General features: G+C 40.2%; 1 protein-coding gene across 1 annotated transcript in view; it reads left to right on the top strand.

Moving 5' to 3' along the window:
* The window catches only part of drd2a (dopamine receptor D2a), a 46,049-nt gene that overhangs the window by 5,146 nt on the left and 17,292 nt on the right, over positions 1 to 23,611 (top strand). The window contains exon 2 of the mRNA XM_084351357.1: positions 20,035 to 20,345. Coding sequence (XP_084207483.1) covers positions 20,067 to 20,345 — 279 coding nt within the window. The 5' untranslated portion in view covers positions 20,035 to 20,066. The remainder of the gene's footprint in view (positions 1 to 20,034; positions 20,346 to 23,611) is intronic.

Raw genomic sequence — 23,611 nt, 5'->3', positions numbered from 1 at the left:
TAAAATTAGTAGCGCCAGTTTCAGATCATTCAAACACCAGCAGATGGTGCCTGACACACACAGACACTCTAATGTGGAAAAAAAAAAAGAAATCATTTACACGTCTCTCTCTAAAGCTTCTTTATTGGCGCTGAATCTCAGCCTTTAAAAGAGCAAAAATTAAAAGGTGAAAGTGAGATGAAGTGGGGTGATGAGTCATACGTCACAGTGAACATTTTTTTTTTTTTTTTCCAACCTCTTGTGTCAAGTGCCAAATAAAAGCCGGGGTCGTACTAAACAGCCTCTCAGCGGCAGCTTCCTTGACATTTTCCTCAAGAGTCTGGGAGTCTTTTGTTTGGTGAACAAAGCAGGCATAGATCCTGCTGTCTGCGTGACCTTTTGGTCTTTGCTTTGATAAATGATGGTCCAATAACATAAAAAAAAGAAACTCTCTTCTCTGAAAAACCAAGGTTTTGAAATAATCTGCAGCAGGCCTTTATGCAAAGGAAATGCATTTCCCATGTATGCTGCTCTTTTATATTGACCCTCTCAGGGTTTTTTCTTTTACATCTTTTCTGTCAGTTGAACTGTAATAACAATATATTGACCTTGAAATGATATATTACACTGGTAAGAGTTAACACAGGCTCATGTTTGAAATCAGTCTCATCTAGTAGCATATATTGGCATGTATTGTCAAATATATGTGGACGAACCCATTGGGAATTAAAGCTGCTGTAAGCCGTTTTAGCTAACTTCCTGTCTGTTCTGCAGTTAGCAGTCCCCTGCCTCCTCTCCATGTCACCACACTTGCCCAACTCCTTTCTATTTTTCAAGGCAGCTCTCCTCGCCTCTTTCTTTTGTTCAATTTTTTGGTAGTACAAGCCTTCACCGGGAGCACTGTAATTGGTATCTTTCCATGTTCAGTCATTGCCTGGTTAGGTACCGGAACAGGAGGGTCCTGCCCACTGCTTGTTTCATTAGCAGACAGGACTGCCTCTTTCTGTTTTCTGTCCTGGTTGGATAAAGTGGGGAGGGATATCAGGAACTTTCTTGTCTCTTTTACTACATGAGCAGAAGGAGGATAGACGTGGGTTACTGACCAAACACTGTTCAAATATAGAGCTATTTAACACTCATTTAATAAGAAAATAACGCTCACAGCAGCTTTAACCAACCCAGTGATTCCCTTATGCTTTTAGCCACTTTTAGTTAATTGCTTTGGTTCTTCATTATAGACTTTGTGTGAGCACTAAGCCACTAGGACGATCGCCAGACTTTGAAGACAACTTTCTAAGTGGCCAAACCGTGTAATTACAATGTCACATGATGCACAGGGTCCCAAAAAGGGAGCGTCACAACCCCCACAAAATGACTCGTTTGACAAAATTGTCAGAATTTGAGCCGGGTGCTATAAGTCTCAAGTGCCCACGCTCTATGGGCCCCACAATGTGGAAGATCCGGGTATTTTTATAGCCAGGAAGTCGAGTCATTTTGGCTTCAAACACTGCTGAGCAGCTCTCATGTCCAGATTTTAATGTAACGTCCTTGGTTAGCACCAATTTATCACACAAGCCCATAGGCAGCCATTTCTTCCACACATACTCAGATTAGCGAAGTGTACAAAGAATCTGTAAATCAAAGCAGGGATGAAATATGTGAATACTGGACATGGCTTGGTCAGGTAGACCAAAAAATTACTCTATTGGGATACTTATGTTGTTCCGTGTCTGCAAAAGGAAACTCTTTGCTAACGATGTGGGAACTTTAAGTTATTTTCGTGAAATAGCTCTGTATCAGCATCACATGTGAATATAAATCTAAAGCATATACTTTTAGACATAAACAACGTCTACAATATACAGTACGTCTTCTTTTTCCTAGAAAGAAGTGTAATGGCAGTGTTAGGGACCCTATAATTAGAGTATTTGGGACCAATCCCATTCACCAATTGAATGTTATTACAAATGGCAATTCCAATCACTTAAGCCTTTCAGGGAAAGCTCCTACATAATAGACCCTGCAAAACCACCACTTCTGAACAATACCTGGCTATTTCAGTCGGAGCAATGATTGATTAGATTTTGTTATATTCAATCAAGGCCTCAGAAATCAGCAATTAAATCTTTTCTGCCTTAGAAAGACTAGAAAGGCTCTCTTCTCGTTCACACTGCTCGCTGCTCACAGACCCATCTCTTTCACACACCTGGTAAAAGTGACAACCATTAGACAAGAGTGTGGCCTCTGTTGTCGCGACCAATCCATGTGACACATTTTTGCTGTAACACTTGTTGAACCTCCGGTCCTACTGTGCTCTGTAGATGGTGTTATAGAGGCTGCTGCTCAAAATCTGATTTTCGATGATGGATTACACTGTGGGCCCGAAATGTCACTGTCCCACATACAGTCATCTTCCTGCAAAATCCCATTTTCACTTTGAAAAGAAATGACATATTTGACATATAAGTCTTATTATCGTAGGGCCCTACATTTTGCAACCTTGTGACTGAGGGATGGGATGTGTGGTCATGAAAAATCTCGTCTTTGACATCGAGTGTTGATAATGCTGTGGTGTGGTCACACGTTATGCGATATTATAATAGTGGGTTGTTTATATGTAGCCAATATCGCTGCTAGGAATCTGCTAATCACCAGTGGAAAGAGTCTGTCTGTTTCACTCCATCTCTGGTGGAGTTCAGACATGGATTCAGGCAGGAAAAACACAGTTTTAGTCACCTCACATGTTTTGTAAACAACTGCAGTTGCGGACAGGTACAGTGTGGCCTAGCACTTGATTTACCTGGGGCTTAAGTTACAAGCCTCTGTTGAGCAGACAAGGTGTGTCAGGAAAAAGCAGGAGCACGGACGCTGCGAGTGGATGTTTGTGTGTGCACACACCTGCATCCTTTCCTACACGAGTGTCTGTGTGCTTCATGGTCTGCAATGGAAAAGAAGCTGGAGGTGTGTGTGTGTGTTTAGCATGCAGCCTCACAAGAGACAAGACTAGTTGTTAGGTTGGAGCTTCCCCACGACCTAATGAGGTCGATGGAGGCTTGTTGCCAACCCTCCTCTCTTGTCTCCTTCTAGTCAGCTGACGCTGTACCATTTTTACCCATATGGTTTGATCTGAGTAGGTAAAAGGGTAAAATCACCACAACAGTAACCTTTATGTCCGATTGTATCAATAGCATTGATGCATTGATGGTAGGGATTTGCTCCCTGAGGGCTTTTGTCTTTATGTAGGATGCCTCACTGCCTTTTATTCAGCCCTTTACTGCATGTCCCTCTCTTTCTTTCTCTTAGTGCGACTTGTCTTGAGGCTTTCTGGGTAGTCTTCAATATTTCATTAATTTTCACCTGCTTCTGGCAGAATCTCCTCAGCAAAAAGTCCCCTGTCAGTGGCTACATTTTGTACTCTGACTGCAATTTCCTCTGATACAGGTTATTGCATGTGTCCATCAAATAGATGACCGAGTGGTCCCCGCTGTGCTTTTTAAAAAGTCAAGTCTGGTAGCGTCCTGAAATAACAAACTGCTGTGTCCACTTCTTTTTCCTCAACTTCTTCTCTCTCTTTTTTCCCGTTTAAATATAGAGAAATGAATCAGAGGCAAGGTGCTTGAAACGATAGATTTGATTTATAATCAAAACTGCAACTACTGTAGTCGTTAAATGGTGTTAGTGTACCGCAAAGAGCTCAGCAGATTTGTTTCATATTATAAAGGAAAAATGTGTCTATTTCTCATCCATCACTTAGCATGTTTACGTTTATGTTTAAGGAGAAAAAAAATATGCTTTTTTGTTTTTTCCTTTTCCTTCAGTGTTTCTATATGATCATGTGCATGTTAAAGATCTTGAAATTTAAAAAGGTCAAAGTCCACACCAACAGGAGTTCCTCTCTCCCACAGAAGACACTGCTCCTGAAACGCCTCGTCAGTAGTCCCGCCTCTAATTCCGTGACTCTGTGACATCTCACTACATCACGGAGTCACACATTTGCATAATTTATGCCTTGCGGCTAGCTTAGCACGTAAGAATGGATTAAGCACAGCTGCTCTGTTGTTGTTAGTGGTGCTGGCTCAGGCGTGTGAGAGCTGACCAATCAGAGAAGACTGGGTTTTTGGGAGGCAGGGCCTTAAAGAGACAGAGGGGTAATACTGTGCTGCAGCACTGGACAGTATGAAAAAATTGATTTTTGAATTTTTGAACGTTAAATCATGTAAACCTATTCTAGTAGTAACCAAAAAAAAAAACCATGAACCTGAAAATTAGCATAATATGTCTCCTTTAACTATTTATTGCTCTCTGGATGCCAAAGCAAACTAAATACACCTTCACATATGAAGGCTGTGACAAGAAACTATTACGTAATGATGAATGCAAACAGAAAGAGGACATAATTGCAACGCCAAGATAATGACACAGTAATTGCTACTCTAAACGAGCAGGTTTATTTTGAGCACAGTAAAAGTCATCGCCGCTGCCACCTACACAGCCAGCCTGTACTGTAGGAAGCGGCTACACAATTGTGATGACTTTCTTCTTCGCTCACGCTGCAACAAAAGAGGAGATATTTTCCGAGTCTGGGAATTCACAAGATAGTCATTGACTTTGCCAGCATCAATGATTTTGACCTGGCAACTAAGAGGGCTGTGGTGGATAGAAAACTAATTAGGATGAAGGCTATCGCAGGGTGGAATCGCTTTGACGGTATTGACACGGTGGTATCAGCTTGAGGTTTTGCTTCCCGTTTGCATGGGGAGATACTGGGAATTAGGAAAAGATTTAATGTTGCAAGAGCTGTAGAGGGTAAGCAAAACTAAATACCCTATTTGTATAATTAGAAATGCATATTAGAAAAACAAATCTATTAGATAAATCAGGTGTGAATAAGGCAGAGTCAATTTAGAAAAGACAATTACACTGATATCATCCACACAAATTTGGTTTAATGCATATTAAGTAGACACTTTCACAGAGAAATGAAACAAGTTTTATGTGTAAAGTTTTCACATTTAACAACAGTATTAGAGCATTTCAAACAATGCCCAAGAACATAAATGGATCCTGTAGAAAAGAGAGCAAAACAACACTAATGGGATGCATCGTGTATCGTGTGGAGGTAATGAAGGTGCTGTAGTAAATGGTGTGTTTCTGTGTCTGTGCAGGAGTGTGCGTTTCTCAGTTTAGCAATCAAATTTCAGGACTCAGGAATAGCAGTGATTCAATACAACCAAACTGTTGATTAAATGGGGCTTATTGTGAGATTAACAGTGCGGTTTTATTGCAAGGTTTAACAAACTGATGAGCGCATCGCTGCTGCATGATTTGATGAGATTAGTTCTCAACAGCAACAGGAAGAAAAGCCCTGATTATTAGTATTTCTCAGCCCGATGCCAGTTCACAAGCCATTTAAAATATTATGGGGGATTGGACGGCAATTACAAATGAAGCGGTTCAAAAGCAGCTAATTTTTCAATACCATTTGTATATTGGCAGCAAGATGACAGTTCAAACAATGTTTGTTTTTTCAATTAAAATAATATAATACCGCATCTACAATACTGTAGTTACTGGTAAAGAAAAGCAAGAACAGCGTGTGCACTTGTGAGGGAATTACAAAGTAATGATGGCAAACTATTTTTAATTAAAATGCTTGTAATTACTTGGTAAAGTCGTTCCAGCTTTTCTCCTCAATAGCTAAATTATTGTCCCTCGTAATCATTAAGTCCCCCTTGCTGGCTGTAATCTCAAACAATAGCATGGCAGCTAGTGATGTATAACAAACTACAGCACCCATGTTTGCAAGTCTGATGATATTAAAAAAAAAGGCAGCCAACCCATACATGGAAGACATGCAGTTAATGCGTACAAGACAAACACCCCCACTTGTGCTTCTTATCTGTTTTTGTTGGGAAGTTGACGCCACGGAGCTCGCTAGTCTGCAGAGAAAAGACTTGTCACTATTGTGGCAATCCAGGATAGCCAGATAATGCCTCCTGCTTTCATAGATCACTGCTGGGGTCAGCAGGGAATAAGAGGATGCGGTTAGATGTAAGACAGAGGGATTGTGGGTAGAGAGTGGGGTCAGGCTATTTAAGGATTATATCCAGGACAGGTCAACTGGTCGCAATTTAGAGGTTGGCTCATTGGCTGCAACACTATTCAACATGGTTAATGATGAGAGCTGGATGCACTGTAGTTGTTTGTCTGTGAATCATCTGCTCAATAATACTAAGCCTTCATGTGATCATGAGTATGGAGGAAAGGATAACATACATGTTGCATGAACAACTGTCAGTGTGCTTGTGATATCTGACGTTTTGTTTTTTTTATGCTGGTTGTGCTGTCTTTTAAAACACAAAGATTCACAAAGAATCAAAGAAACTAAAAGCCATAAAAGGTATACACAAAGTGAACTAAAGTTTCATGTGACATAAATGAAATTACTGAAAAGCAAAACTGTAAAAAGTGATTTAAAAGACGAGTTTTCAGCCGTGAGTTCTTCAGGCAGGTCGTTCCAAAATCTATGAGGTGCTCGATCACCCTTGTTCATCAGGACCTTGGAAAAATGAGGAATGGGGCGGGGTGCTTCTCAGGGCTTTGTAAGTAATCAATAATGTCCTGGAATCAGTTCTGACAGCAACAGGTTAACAGGGTGAGGAAGCAAGGATCAGTTATAATGTCATCATGAGTTTCCTAGAACGAGTCAAAATCCTGGCAGCAGAGTTTTGGATGAGCTTGAGGCAGGAGAGGGATTCTTAACTGATGCTAGATAGAAAGGAATAACTGCAGTCTAGTTATGAAGACGTTTAATGACAGTCTAAGATTTTTGGAAGATAAAAATAGTCTAAATTATGCTATAGTACTTCCAGTGTTGATTAAACGCACAATAAACCTTGAATCCAGAACCACTGTTGTCAAGCGAGCTAATACCGGCAACTTTGAGATTTAAACTCCATCTCCAGCTTTTTAAAGTTTCCAGTCGACTCATTTTGAAACAAGATTGAAGGGACAAAGCACTTAAAACATTTTGAATAGAAAAGCCAGTGATGCGGTTGTTTGACTCTAAAAGCCAGTCATCTGCTTTATAACTGCCAAACCGGGAAACATATCAGACAAACGCTAGTGTCACATAGCCAGACCTATTTCGCGAGGAAAGGGTTGGCTGCATCAATTATCATTCTGGAACGGGGGAAAAAACACTCTGACTCATTTTTATTTCTTTAAACCAATCACAATCATCTTGGGCGGGGTTAAACCAAGCGAGGGCGCCCCCGGAAAACAGTGTTGGAGTGAACTTGTTTTGCATGCGAGAAGACGAGTCCTGCATAATCCCCACAAAAGAAATGGTAAGAGCTGCTGGCTTGTTTACATCCATACCGTTCGTGACCAGGTTGAGGTTAGGGTAACTTGTCAGGTTGTTGTTGTTTTTGTTTCCTGTAGCACAGTAACACACTGATAGTGCGAGGGAGGAGAACACTGCCTGTCATAGATGCCCAGTGGCAGGCTTATACCAACGGTCTACATCCGCTGAGTCAGACTGCACAGCTGAGGTTCACTACAGTTTCAACAGATTTGGTGGCAGGAAGTAGTGGCTGCAGACGGACTTAGAATAAGCATGGTAGAGCAGGATATCACGCTAATGCACATTAAAAGACATAAAAAAGACATTCGACTCTAAAAAGGCATTTGTTCTAGTGCTCTGGTGGGGATGAGCTGACGGTGTCAAGGCACTCTGGATTAAACTTTCTCTTCGGGCAAAGTCACTATCGTATAAGCTGTTTTTATCAGATTCGATTGGTGATTATCTACATGCAGTTTTTATGTCCCGGTGACCATTGAAAGTGAAGTTAGAATTAAAATGTTGTTTTGTTTTAGCACACGTTTGCTTATCATAATGAAACAAGCGCCATAGAGGTTTGTATTGTACCCATTTTTCAAACAATATGTTTGGAGAAGTATTTGAGGACAAGGACTGACCAATGATACGGCTAATGTAGTGTTTAGATAAAATGTTAGCTGGGGTTATTGTCTTGAGCTTCACCGTATCCAAAGGTAACCTCACATAATGATGCGGTTCGCTAATACGCTCTTTGCACTAATGTTAGGTTATCACAGGAGGTAGGAAGCTTGTTAGCAGGGTTTTGCTAAAGACTGCAGCTTACACTAGAGGAGACAAACACAGTTTAAACTTCTTATAACTGTATTTTGTTTTTCTCTCCGGTCAGTCGGTGGTTATGCTTGCAACTGTGCAACATGTAAATGATAAAGTGATTATGTCAGAAGGTGTATTTTTTTCCACTAGAACCTAACTTTTCCTGTTTTCATCTGCAGTTGGGTTTTGCTCTCTTGTCAAAAAAGGGTTTACTACACGACATCACCTTGTTTTCTGTCTTTAAGTCGATATAATATGTGTTGACTTTAACTGTTTACCCTGCTTCCAGTATCTGAGCTGAGCTAGGCTGAACATGCTGTACTCGACACTGTAATAAAAATGATTGATCCTCTCACCCGACACTGAGTAAGACGGCAAACAAATATATTTCCCAAAACATCCAAGAGTTGTAAGCTGTTATAACCTACAAAGCATTTAGAACATTTCATATTTTATGTTTTGTCTGACAAAGTCATTAGTTTTTATTGTCTACCCACAGTGCACTTTCCAGTTCCAGTACATGCATAACTCAGCGGTATTGATCATTTGAAAAATAGTAGAGTAGTAGTTGTTTCCTGCAGCTCTTTCAGTTTATCTGCACAAGTTTTATGCTTGTAGCCCAGATTGTCTTGCTTTGTACTAATGAAAATGTCTGGGCTGCAGTCTTGCTTTTCTCGAGTTAGTGAAGCAATCTTTGCATCAGTCCGTCAATTAGACTGAGACCAAAAACGCAACAAATTAAATTGTGGCCTTTGAATTTCAGTGACACATTTTGTCGTATACTGCTTGCACAGTTACAAACATTAGCTGTACCATGTTTAATCATGTTGGTAAAGTTGAAATTAAGCTGAAGTGCATTGTGTGATATGTCCGATTGTGTTTCACATTCTGTGTGCGTCCTTACATTTAAACTCCAGTTTACAGGCAGCACTGATCTCCAACACACAAACACACAATGCCCCAAAAAAGGTCCAATATTTGGAGCCAAAATATGTAAAGCACACGCTCACACTTTAATTGCACATCAAATAACTGATGAAACTGTTGCCACAGTTTTCACATCATTTCAGCTACAGTAGTCCATTTAATACATTTTTAGCATTGCTTTCACACTTTGTTAAATTTTATGGCTGCCAGGTTTGTTTAATAGGACATGACGAACACCCGCTGGGCTATTTCAGTTTTTATCCGTGATTGTGAACTACACTTTAAAGTTAGAGCTCCCAATCCCATCCTTATCATTTTATGCATGAGTGTGCTTACGTGAGAGTTGGACCAGCACCTTATGGACTGTGGTTCTTATTTACCCTCCACACCACAGACAGCGGCTTCACCTGAGCTGAGAGAATAATGGAGGATTTCAACACCACGAACCTGTCAGCGGTGCTGCGAGTTGTGTCTGGCACTGCTCACTGTGGCCCCAAATAGTCATGACTAAAACAATGGGTGCAATTTTAAGAGTCATTTTCTCAAAAGCACAGAGAATGGTGGATAATTACTGCAGGGCTTCAAAAGATGACACATCACAATGGACTACATAAAATAACAGGTGCTGCGACACCGTTCGCTTGTTTCTAGCCTCGTCTTCTTTGTTGAGGAATCATAAAGTGTTGTGATTGTTTTGAAAACGGAGAGTTTAGGGTGAAAAGTGTGTTTTCAAAGTAGGAAATTGCAGCACTTAGACGGATAATTACAGAGAAACTGGTATTGATCAGCCACAGTTAAACCTTTGCAGATATGGAAAGGCCAATTTGTGCTGTGAAGGAGTAAACCTTCTCTTTATTGGACCCTTGACACTGTACTTTTTGTAAACAAACATTCATCATGATTATTATTTCATTTTCTAACTTCTGTTTCATTTCAACCCTTATTTGACAAACATACAACTGACACACATTGTTATTTTCATGCTGTAATGGTTGTGTGACCCCTCAGCAAAAATGAAGACTGTTGAATCCAGTGCAGTATTCAAAGAACCATTTTTCTTTTTTGGTTTCAAAAAGTGCAATAAAATCAATGTTGTAAAAAATATAATATGTCGGATTCTGCATTAAAATGTCTACATTTCTTTGAGTTGTGTGTTAACAATATCCCAAATTCTTCCAACGATATTCAAACTCAGAGAAATCCATTATTTTATTCACGGTGCGTTTCAGGGGAGACATCAAATGACACATCAGAGCAAAGAAGGTCGCAAATGTGACTGCACGTAGCGTGAATTAAACTTGTAAACATTACCTTGTCTGTAAACATTTCTGCCGGAGTCACATCGGATAGATTTTCTTTAGCAATGGTGGTTGGTTGTTTAACACTGAAGACAGCAACTCCCATAATCCCATGCAACTTTAGTCGTTTGTTGTTTGTTTTATTAAGCGGCGAAAATTACATATTGTGCATTCAAATGAAAAATATACAACAAATCTAGCTACGTTATCAGATGTTTTGTTTTGAAAAGTTATGGAGCAGCCTCAGTTTGCCTTGAAGAGCAGATTTCGTGTCTCTGTAATTACATGAGGCAGTTTATTTGCACTCCATTGTACTGGCAAACATAAAGAAAATGACTCATTCTAGTCTTATTTCTGCTTCACTTCACTAGCTCTGGCATTGTGCCTGCAAACTTTCTCTACCTTCTTAAAGAATTTGGCAAAGAAGCTAAGACGTTTTCATATTTGATATTAAGCTGTAGTTAACCTTTCAATCAGTTTGCTTCGTGCTACCTGTTTCACTCCTTTATTGTTGGCCCACTGCCATTAACTAATCACGCAGACAAAATAACACCAGTCTGGGCAGGAGGCCAACGGCTCAGACAACCCATGTCTTAGAGTTTTGCTTTCCTGGCCAAATTGTCTGATTCAGGCATTTTCTTTTGCTCAAAATCTTAAAAACTAAGCACAGGGGTGTGCTTGGATTTGAAATGATTATCAGGGGATATAACTGATCTTCCTCTAATCATAATGTCCAGACCAAAGTCTTTACTCAGCTTGGTTTTAGCCCCGTCTTTGATCAAAATTGGCACAGTCCCATCTGAGTGTGTTGGGCATCACCGTGATCGGAGTGTTCATCAGCTTGTTCCAGGGCCACAGACTCCGATCATTCCACTGTTTGGCACGCCGTGGACCACTTGGCCCTCAATCGCAATTTTTGGAGGAATTTGGAGATTTTATCTCAAACCTTGTTATTAGTTCTGATGGAATTTTAATGATTGCTGAATTCAATATTCACAAAAATTGACCTTCGATCCTCTTAGTAAATTCTTTCTTGCACTTCCTGGTAATTTTGGTTTCCCCTCAGTTTGTGCATGAATACACTCATTATTTATCCTTGACTTGACTTTGACACATTGTAGGGATGTTCCTGCTCTGACAGATCACTTTCTTGTTAAGTGTGAGGCAACACTAGCCGATCCTTATGAAACTGGTGCTCTTGTATTTACCACTCTGCACGCTGCAGCAGCAGTGACTTAAACACAACATTTTCTAGTCTCAGTCTTCAGCTGCACCACTTTCTACAAAAACAAGATGGTCAAAGATGCCTACACCCTGGTTTACTGAAGAAACATATGCTGTGGGCCTGCAAAAGTTTGGATTGGAAGTTTTCTATCTCCCATGGCAGAAGAGTGAATTCAAACGTTCTCTGTCCACTGCAGCATCTTCCTAGATATTGGAGATTTTAAAAGCAACCATCTGTTAGGGGCTCATGATTTTTTCTGCAGATAAATAGATAAGATAAGATTTAAATTTGATTAAACAAAATTTTAAGTAGTTATTTTCCAGCCTCTTCCGAGATAGTTTCTGTTCTTACAAACTTTGACATTATCTCTCTTAGAACGTTGTCTAAGCTGGTGTTACCTTCTAACTGCCCCCTCAACCCCGCACCAACTCGACCTTTTAATGGTTGACCGGCTATTTCTGGGATGTAGAATACCGAATATTGTTTATTTATCGCTGTAACATAGCTTAAATAGTCTTTTCTGTCCTTGACTGATGCATAAACCCTAATTCATGCCTTTGTTTCATCCAGACTTGATTATTGTAACATTTGTGTTGTCGGGCCTGCTGCATGCCAGTACAAAACGTCTCCAAATGGTTCAGAATGCTGCAGCCAGAATTTTAACTAAAACTAGAAAATTTGACCATATTACACCGATTTTAGTTGCTCTTCATTGGCTGTCTGTCCATGTCAGATTGGAATTTAAGTCGCTTTTTAATCTTCTTAAATTTATATTCCATCCTGTACTCTCTGCTCTCAGAATACAGAGATACTGCTGTCTGTCTGCAGAGTTAAAAAGAAGTCAGCAGGCTTCGGGGTCTTTTCCTGTCCCACCGTCTTTCTTCTTCTTCCAGAACAGTCTGACTCTGTTGTGGCCTTAAAATCCTTAAATCCAAACTTAAAACATATTCTTTAGTTACTTCAGGCCTCTCTAATCCTCCTTGATTGTTTGTCCTACAGGCAAAGATAGGTGTCTTTTTTCTACCCGCTCTTCTCTCCTGCCTCGCTCCCTATTTTCCCCTACGTGTCCTTTCTTTTCACTCTGGCTTCCTCCGTCCTGGGACCTCTCTCTTTCCCCTGGCTGCCAGTGTCTCATTCCAGATGTTTTGAATCTGGATGTCTGTCCTCCAGGAGATTCAGCCTCTCCTTTTGTCTCTGTTTCTCTCTCTGTCTCCCCTGTGTGTTGGTTTTCTTTCTCCAAGCTGTATGAATGGTGTATTGGAGCTTTCCCTCTCATGTGTTTGTGTCTCATGTCCTCTTTCCAGGTCTCCATGGTGGAGAGGAGGTCGTGTGGCTCAGTTTCTGTTTGTTTGGTGGCACCTGGAAGTTGTTATAGGGAGTAGTTGATTACTAAATGTACTATAATCCAGCAGTTGTGAATGTCCTAGAACACACAGCATCTATTATATATCTGTAGCTCATCGTAGCTCTTACTGAGCTTTCCTCCATTTCTTTTTCCTCATTCCATTACATTTTTGGATTTTTGATATTGGGCTTTGTCAATAAACTTGACTTGTCTTGAATCATCTCCATATGACTTCCATAGAAGCTGTGCAAGTACTAGCAAGAAGCAGTTAGGCTGGTGTCGCTGAGTGGATTGAGATGTTATCTTGTTCAGAATTTTATTCGTATGTATTTCATTCTCACTGTGCACTCCAAGCTGTGTGGCTCTACGCAAAGCCTTACAGATCCTTTTCACACATCCTCCGTCATGGTGATCAAGGGAGAAACAACAATATGCACTGAATCTAAATGCTCCATCATGGCGATCAAAGGAGAAACACATAAGTACTGAATACCCAATAGACTGTCTCTTCAAGTAGAGAACACTTGATAAATTACGTTTTCTCACAACCTATTGGGACAACAACATAAACATTCTTCTTTTGAAGAAATGCTTTCAAGTCCACACTCTAATGTTTTCTTTAAATATTCTTTCAATTTACAGCCTTCATACAGTGGCTTTGTAGATTGTTACCGTGTTTGATTTGATCCCTCAGTTGAGGGAGGGATGCTGAGACCCTCAGCAATTTCTCCAACCAGGTTAGCAGCCATTCATGAGAGCAACATTAGACATTAAACATTTAAATGCTAGATGTTGGCAGTTAGCTGGAGGTCTTTACCCAGTGACTAAGACTCAAGGACATTTGTAAGTCTAACAGAGCCAAACCACATGTAGGTTCCCTGCTAGAGATATAGTAAAAGAAACAAGAATTTTAGAGAGAAAATCATAAAGTTTGCACCTTCTCAAGCATCTATGATCATTGTTCTTTATTGGTATTCAGGTTGTTTGACGTAGTTTCTTTGCCTCTTCCAAGGAGAGCTGATCATTTCTAAAGAATGATTCTGAAGAACGGGACTGAACACAATGTTGTCTTGAAAAAAACCTTGAGATGGAAAACAATGCAATCTCTGTTCAGTACTTAGTCACCTCACTACGAGATATGTTTGCTTTATCAGCCACAAGAATAAAATCAACACTACTGTGGGGTTTGTCACAAACACAAACACACACTGGTTTGGCAATCAGTTGGGTCGAGCCAAAGGATTTATGTAAATTTTCACTGTAAATAATACAGTGCAGTGCTGAGGGCAGTGGTCAACTTGATTCAAATACCAAAATATTGAAAGAATACAAATTATTCATGCCCAGGTCACAAGGGAAAAAAACAATTACCCCAAGAGACCTGTGTTCAATCATCTGGAGCAGAGCATTTGGCTTGGTCAGGAGCCCTCAACGATTACAACTGCATGGGTAGGAAGCAGGTCAAGGATTAGCATTAACGCCTCTAACTGGATGGTAAAGTCTGGGTTGTGATAGTATTAGTCCCTAAGAACACTCAAAAAGTATAAAAATACTCAAAGATACTCAATCAGAAAAGAAAATAAGATCACTTTAAACTGGCCAGTAACAGCACCATTAAGTAGACGACCTGTATATGGATGGTACACACACTGCCAGGACTAGCAGAGCGCTTCTCATCCAAGGTCGTCAAATACAGATGCTTCCTCGTCAAGCTCCTCGGTGCCTCATACAGATGCACAAGGTGCTGTTTAGCATCATGCAAAGCTGTCCTCCCGGAAAAGCCTTTCTAACAATGTTAAATGGTTGCAGTTTTGTTAGGTTCAGCCACAAACACTACTCGGTTGGGTTTAGGAAAACATCACTGATGTTTGGTTTCACGAACTCCTGAGTGAAGGTCCTGCTTGTGACCTGCCACCACTGTCTGTTTGGGAACTTTGTCTCTGTAATCTAATTGCCCTGACTATCTCATACTGACACAGACATGTTTTCATTGAAGTTACTTCAAAGCCTGATGCATTTCATGCAGACGCTCAAGTGTGTCTATATGTGGTAAGGGCTGTGACAAAACATCAGTAATTGACATCCTGAGGATGACACCAGCATGCATCGTGATGAGACCGGGCTTCATAGTGTCTATAGGGGACACTGATTCATTCGACACATTTGGCAGGTATCCACTCTGTTGAAAATTCCCTGTGCGAGACACTGAATTTTTTTTTTGTCATTGACCCTGACCTCACTTACCTGTGGAGAATGATCATTATTATACTCAGGTCCAGGTCACAGAGGACATCATTTAAAGAATATAAGATACTGAAGGAAGCAGGGAGAGAGCAGAGGTTTATGTTTATAAGCCAGCACCAGCTATCAGGCCAGCAGTGAGAACAGTCTCAAGTACTGTAAGTAAGGAAGTAGAGCGGGCAAATAAATAAGATTAGACAACACAGGGCATCTGCAGGGTACGCACACAGACTGGTGCCCCAGAGCAATGCTTACACATCCTAACAGGAGCCCTCTCCCCTCACCCACTCCTTCACTCCCTCTCTTTCTTCACGGTTTCTCTCTGAATCCTTTTTCTCCTTGCACCGAGGCTTTCCTTTGCCTTCCTCTGGTAACTTTACTTTATTATTAATTTAGCTGTCTACTGGGCTCAAACATTCGAGGTGCTTATAGCCTTTAGTTCCCTCTGCACAAATCCAAAGTTAAATACATCTTTGTGTGCCTGCTTCTTTTCTGTCGCTGCTTTTGCATGTATTTAATGCGCTGTGATATAACCTGTATTCAGCTTTAGTTGGCCTTAAATTGTGCTCTGATAGTCTCTGTAATTACAATCTGAATTAAAGAAAAATGGATGCAAACAATAATTACCTTTTCAGGTTTTAACGTTCACAGTCAAGGCTGCAATAAGCATGCAAAACCTTTGTGAAAGTGTTAGGTAATCCAATCAGTGCAGTGACATTCAGATGTACTGCAGGTTAGACGTACCCGACCCCATTAAAAAATTCACATATAGCTAAGAGAGTCTGTCCTTCGCAAGCGAAACGTGTCCGGAAAATCCTTGAGGTCCTTAAAAATCAACAGAGATAGTCAAGGACTTCTGAAGAAGAACACTTAGTGCTTGTATAAGGCTGGACAGGACACTATAATATATTTTAAAGAATTTAGAAAAGGAAAAAAAGCTGTAGGGCAGTGCACTTTTGAACAATAAAAAAATACCCTGAAAAGATATGTTTATCAAAGATACCATGAAGAAAAACACTGCCTGAAGAACCTGAAACAAAACATGGCTTCACATGTCAGGTTTGCTAAAGATAAGCCTAATGTATGTCACATATTGCCCTTTGGTTCTGCAATCTGTAGAAAGGTAAGACAAAGGAAATCATGTTCGAAAGAAAGAAGCCGTTGCATAACAACACCAGGACTTCACATGTCCAGTTCCACTAAAGGTAATATGAGGATTCACTGCTTTCATTTAACTGAATAATACAAAATTCTCTTTGTGTTTCCAGTAAGGTCTTCCTGCTGAGCTGAGGCATACTAATACACAGAAAATGTTGTACTGAAAGATTGTTTCTTTAGAGGTGAATAGAATTAATACAAGGACGTGAGAGAAAAATTACCTTCAAAAGTCTTAAATACATAGGTCACCGTAAATTAAATGTCAAATAAACTGTGCAAAAAGAGAGCAATCAAAAGTTAATATCTTAAAGTGCACACATTGAGTAGCCATCATTGCCAGGTAGACGTTCAGTGGAAAACTGTTTTTCAGTGGAAAACTGAGTGGAGTAATTGAGTGAGCACAGGACCGAAAGGCGTTTGCACACGGTTGCCTGGTACGACACGTATCCCACACAGAAACTGAGAAACACCCATTTGATATGTTTCACTATGAAATTACCAACAGGGGTCAGGTTTAAAAATAGGGAGGCTCCTTTCAAAAAGTGTGCTGGCAGTGCTGAACCCTTATATTAGCTTTGGCTGAACTAAGGAATACACAACTAGATTTTGTACCGCATCTCTTATATTGGACTGACGCAATCTCTCACCTGTCCCTATGGTGAGGAGGAACAATTACAGCAGCCAAAACTGTTTCAATGTCCAAATGGGCATGTGAGTGCTGTTTTGAGACTCGTAGAAAGGTGACCTTATCCTTACACCATGAAGTATGATGCAGGGTTTGGGCTTACCCTGCAACCACTCAGGGATCAATGAAGTTTGAAGTAAGAAGTGTCAGAGTTGGGTTGCCGTAATCCTGTTAAGAGTTTAAAAGGGACCAAAACACAAGGCATGCAGGTTGGAAATAAAAAAAATAAAATAAAGTTAAAATAAAGTTGACATCCACAAAAAAAGCTGGCAACAAAAATAATCCAAGAAAACAAAAGAGTAATACAAAAGTGGAGGACAAATCAAGAACACAGAGGACACAAGAGGCAGGAGCAGACGCAGGAACGGGCAGACGAATCAACAAAGAGGGAGGACAAACACAGGCTTATAAATAGGCTACACAGGAACTACTTAACTAACGAAACACAGGTGTACTCTGCTGAAGGTTCGGAAAAAGACAAAGACAGAAAGTCCAAAGAAACACACAACGCATGAGGATATAATCCACAAAATAAAACAGGAAATGACCAAACAAAAAATACACACCATGACAGATCTTAACTGCATAGCATCTCCTGCAGGTACTTAAGGGAGAGATACCAAACACAAAATGTGTGTATGTACTGAAATTGCTGAAAATCAAAAAAACTTTGACGTCGTACATGTCACAACAAGGTTAAATTACAAAGACAAAAATGATATACAGAAACAGTTACAAGGGAAAGGAAATAACTGTTGGGTTGTGAAAGTGAAATTGGATGCACAGGTAAAACGAGATACATGTAGATGGGGATTTGAAGTAGATTCTCGTCAGCGGGAGCGATAGCCTGAGAGACTGCAGAACCAATTAAGGTGTGAGTGAACAGGGGAGCGGGATTGAAAATGGAGCCGGGAAAGTGGAGAATGACATACGCATTAATCCAGGTATGAGGGAGCCCCACGGCTAAGAGTTTTGTAAAATAAGATGTGCCGGTGTATTTCTGACATTATTCTCGTAAGGGACGTGCGGCTTCATTAAGTCTGCAGCTGTGGGTTTTCATAACGTCACAAAGGAAAATCAGAGAGCAGGATGAAATATAGAGTCAATCATGACATAGATAAACACTGAAGAGTGGTGAAATGATGCAAAAAACACAGACATCAAAGTGAACAGACTTCAAATATTCATAAACCGGGAACATCCAGGCTGTAATCATATCCTGCACAGTATATGTGATGTTTTGTTTGCAGTGCAGCAAATGCAAGGTGTTACACAGTAAGACTGAGTGCAACAAGGTTGTTAAAGGATTTATTTACAGTGATGATACATAATGATGCATTGTGGCTAAACACATAGATGTTTTATTAATGTATTTGATTCTGAAAATGCAAGCAAGAAACACTTCAAATGTAAATATTGAATGTGCGGTAATGCTCATCATTGATTAAACAAAAGATACATTAAGTCTGCTCGGGGTGCTTTTCAGTCACGTTACCACTAATTAGGCAACTGTCTGTCAAAGGGAAGATAGCTCCACCGTTTGCTTGCCTCACCAGTTCTGATACTTTTATCTTGACACCTGACTTTGCTTTTTGTTTCTTGGTACGTTTGTTTCTACAACAATCTGTCACTCAGGTTTAGAAACACTAATTGCCGTCTTTGAAAGCAAACCTGTCAACTACCAACCCCAAACTATACCGCTTGTCTTCAACATACCTTGGAGAGTGTTTGAACTCAAGTAGCACCACGGAGAAATGTATTTGATGTCTTCATTTAGTAAAACACAGATATGTTATAACTGGAAGTATTTTTATGTTGCAATTTGGTAGTTTGCCTAGGTTGAACTTTCTTTTTCTCTTTCGTCACGGTGTTGTGTTTATGCTCTGCTTAGGTTTAAGTACAAAAGCCACTTACACCCAAATTCCACCAGATCTGTGTTCGGTCCGGCTCCGCTCCGTCACAGCAGCGGTGCTGATAGGTTTCACTCTAGTCTATGGGTTTACTTCTGCTGGCTCCACTGCCTTGCGTATCTATTCCGCTGCAGCTCCGGCAGCACAACAATTCAGCCGAATTCAGCACAGAGCAGACAGGAAGTCACACACCAAAACAACAGCATAACATCTTGTTAATTTTCATAATAAAACACAGCCAGCACAAAAATCTAAAAAAAGAGACAAATGTGCCAAGAAATATAGCAAGGCACCTACAAAATCCAAGGAAGGAGAAGATTGCTACATTATTTCAACCTGGCTGTAATAATACAGGTTTCGAAATATTTTAAAATTTGTTTTTGCAAATCGTTATGAGGAAGGAAAAGCATTCAGAATGTTCTCTAGGCCTTGGGGATGCATGCAGTGTGCTTTGGTTTGAAAGCAGCTGCCCTTGCTTACAACAAAACTCCACAGAGTACTTTTAGTCTTTCAACAAAAAGTACAATTTTCCTCAAGTCTCATTTGAGGATAACCTGTTTTTTTTCTCACAATGAAATTAAATAAAAAGCTTATTCACCTGCACATAAATAGTCTGAAAGTGTTTTTTGTGTGTTTTGCTAAAGCTTCTTGAATCGTTGTAAACGAAAGAAAAGTTGCAGCGCTGGAGAAAAAGGCTTTGCTTTAATACTTCACAATATGTTGTGGTGAGTGTAGACTTCACAGCTGTTAGGGGACGCATTTGTATTCCTGCCAGGTTCTTAAATGAACCTCTTAAAGTCTTCATTTGGAGTTCATTAAAGATAGCAGGGTTTTTATGGTTATAGTTTGATGAGAGATATCAGATGAGGATGTGGTGGATGCATTTTACTTCAGTTTATACACTTCTGGAACCTCCACTATAATGTATTATAAAGATAAAGCCATTACTGGGCGCAGTGGGGTAGAAGAGATTAATAGACAAGTTGCTTCTGCGAAGCAATTTCTGCACGGATGCACTTAAAAAACATTACAGTGTTTTTGCTTCATAAACTGCAACCATTCACATTAATATAAATACATTCAAAACACTGTTTCCTCTCGTGTTTTTCAGGGCCTGTTCTTGGCCTTCGTCACTCACAGCTAATGGATGTCTTTACCCAGTATGCCTACAACGACAGTTTCTTTGATAATGGAACATGGGGCTTCAACGAAACAGATCGGGAGCACAAGCACCCTTACAACTACTATGCCATGCTGCTCACCCTGCTCATCTTCGTCATCGTCTTCGGCAACGTGCTGGTGTGCATGGCTGTGTCCAGAGAGAAGGCTCTGCAGACTACCACCAACTACCTGATCGTCAGCCTGGCTGTCGCTGACCTCCTGGTGGCCACACTGGTGATGCCCTGGGTCGTCTACTTAGAGGTAAGATAATGGAGATAGACACACACCCACGCACACTTTATACATACTGGAAGAGGAATAAATAACCTGACATGACATGTTCTCCCTATCTTTGTATGTACAGTACACCTCTTTTTCTCTGTGTGTTTATCTTGTGTCATTGGAAAAGCATTAGAAACCAAAAGGAAGTGATTTGCAGACTCAAACCCAAAGAAAATCAATTTCAAACACAGAATTCAGTTTGACATTAAGAGGTCAAAAAATACGAAAGTATATTATGCATACGACAGACATTTATCTGGCATCTGGAGCAAGTAAAATACAGGTGAAAATGGTTTGAGCCCAGCATGCTGCCAGCAGTCATCAGCAGGTCAAGAGGCTCAAGGTGAAACAAGGGTGACGGATAAAATGTTTCACATCAGCATTGCAAATATCAGTCATGCCGTGGTTAAAGGCCTGTAATGTAGCAACACCATGTGACAACATTAAAATGTCAGACCTGTCTAGTCAGTCGCAGGTCAGAAGTTTATGAATAATTCCTCCTAATTCTGGGATACATCATTTTAAATTCACCGCTGTGTGGGACAATGCAGACCTGTCTTTTTTTTTAAAGCAGTTATGACACATCAATGTCCGCTAACCAGTGCAGCCTACAACACAACAGAGACTCCGGTCTGGCATAAAATCACCTCCAATCTGTTGAATCAATAGCAGACAGGATGCGGGCTGTCTCTCAGAAAGACTGTTGCTCATTTCTTGTGTCTATCTCCTCGGTCCAGGGGTTATTTTTGACCATCAGGCTTTAGGTCACGCTGTTTGATGTAGAGAAAGGCAATCTAAGACTACAGGGACTCTAATCCTCCTGTGTCTCTCAGTGAGTCATGATGATTATCACGCTGATCAGATTACAGTATATAAATCCATAGGGTGTCTCCATGCATGTTTGTTTGCACACACAGCACAGCGGTGAAAGTGTTACTCTCTAAAAAGTAATCTTATTTTTGTTGTTGTTACCAATAAACTAAAAAACCTCTCTGTGATCATAGAGTGCATCAGGGATGAAGTCATTTTGCAGGCTAACCTGGAAGATAGCATCGCCCTGGTTTCCTCAACAGTGAGCCAATGGGTTATTGAAGAAAATAAGCTCTTTTGAGGCTTAAATGCAATTGCAACTGCAAGTTTCAGTTGGAATAGTTTGCAGGTGAAGTTGACCTCATGAGTAGACAAGTTTCTGCGTTGGCCGTGATGATGTTTAATGTTTAACTTGATCTGAGTAGCACATGCTTAAGAGCTTCCACCATCTAGGTCAGCTAGGTATAGCAACCCCACTTGGATAAACCTCATGCCGAACTCATTCACTGCTCCCTTCCTAGGGAGTCCTATATAGAAGACTATATAGTGAGCTCATCAGTCAAACAAAAAATCACTTTGAGACCCCACAAGGGTAATTTCATTTTTCCCTCTAGTGCAATGCATGATGGTATACAATGCTTGGTTAGTGACCATCTGTCATGAATTACTTTTCATGTTGCATTGTGGGATACTTTGAGCCAAGGGTACAATAATCTCACTATACATTCGGATGACACTACAAAATGGTAGTGAGAGATTTTTCGCACACAGCCTGAGATCGGGTAGTGACGGTTCCCAACATCCTCTGTAGTCTCATTTAGCCACTTGTTAGCAACAGCCTTTTTTAAAACATGTAAAGCTTTAAAATTCATGATTAGAGTATTCACTGCTATATTTTATGTCTTAGCACAAAACATGAAAATCTCTTTAGCTTGAAAACCCACTGACTTCGAGACGAGAGAACCAGGAGTGCAAAAAATGCAAACTTACCTTCAGGTTTAAGGACTCATTACTGCAGCACTCTGCTAGCAGTAGTTATCAGACAAAACTTGGTTGAAGTATGCAACCTGCATACTGTGTTTGTTTTTTTTTAAAACTATTGACTTCCTTTCTCTGTTGACACGGGCAGCTGTGTCCACAGGCAGGGAGCCTACATCAAAGCTTTGAAAAAGCAGGAATTGAATATTAATCGGCCTCGTATCAAAGCTCCAAATTATAGTATAAAACTTTTTCAGTAAAATATTAATTTAGATATCACAGCAGCAAAGTGAGTCTCTGGTGCTTTCAAGTGTTTTAATTGCACAGGTGTGTGCTTTATTATTTTTAACGCATTTGGAGAGAGATGAGAGGTGGAACTCTGAACCTTCACCCACGCTTTATTAAATACAAGGGATAGCATGTATTTAGATAAAAGTTTGACGGTTGTCTGTCCTGTAACTTTATACTGGTGGAGACATGCAGAACCAGCATCAGGTTACACAAACACTTATTCAGCAGTCAGCGTCTCTCTTGTTCCTGCTGGTATCCCCAGCTTTTTTCTGTTTATCTTTGGATAAACTTTTGTCACGCAGCTCTCTTTACAAAATGAGGACAGGAGCAAGCAGCAGAAACTGTTGAGGGCTACTTCAGTATCATGGATTAAAGGAATATTCCAGGGATTTAGGATTGAAGTACAATAACGTTTGGGGACTCACATTCACATTTTAAGAAGAGTGATCTGAGCAGCAGATGCTGAGGTATGTTCAGTGTTCTTCTCCTGCATGGTTCAAACCTCAGAATCCTACATTTCCCATAATGCAAATCAATAACATTATTTCTTTAAGGCTCATGTCTGTTAAACATGACACCATTTTGAAACACTGGCTTTCTTTATACATTTTTACTCTCCTGGCTCAAGCCAAGATCATTCAGATGACATCACTATGACGTCATCTGGGTTGTTTCCTTAGACGTTCGGCCCTGTCCACACATATATTTGTTGAAAAGAATGCATTTTGACATTTTGTACAAATGTAAACAGCGTTGTAAGGCCACTGAAAACTGACCTTTGGGAAAAGGGATTTGGAAGATATCTGAAACGCTTTTAGTGTGTAGATTTGTGGAAAAAAGACATTATGAAAACAATGATGCAGACACCCACGTTGGCTTCCTAATTGGCTCTTATCAGTGAATTATTTTCAAATATGACCTTGGATTATTTAGGCTATTATGATATTGTGGAGTATTTGAGATTGTACATTGACGAAAGGGAGGATATTGTCTATATTTCGAAAGACACAAACACACATGGCAATATTTCAATTAAAAATAGCAGTATCCGAGAGGATTCTGTGAGTTACGTTTCAACGCCTCAACATTTTTGTCCTGTTTTCAGGAAAAATTGTCTTTGTACCAGCCCTGGAACATGTAGCATTGTCTGAGAGCAGAAAAGGTGG

Source organism: Pagrus pagrus (genome assembly GCF_965226575.1).
Source record: "Pagrus pagrus genome assembly, chromosome: 4".
In the NCBI taxonomy this organism is placed as follows: Eukaryota; Metazoa; Chordata; class Actinopteri; order Spariformes; family Sparidae; genus Pagrus; species Pagrus pagrus.
The sequence above is the reverse complement of the archived record's forward strand: the minus strand, read 5'-3'. Positions and strand labels throughout refer to the sequence as shown.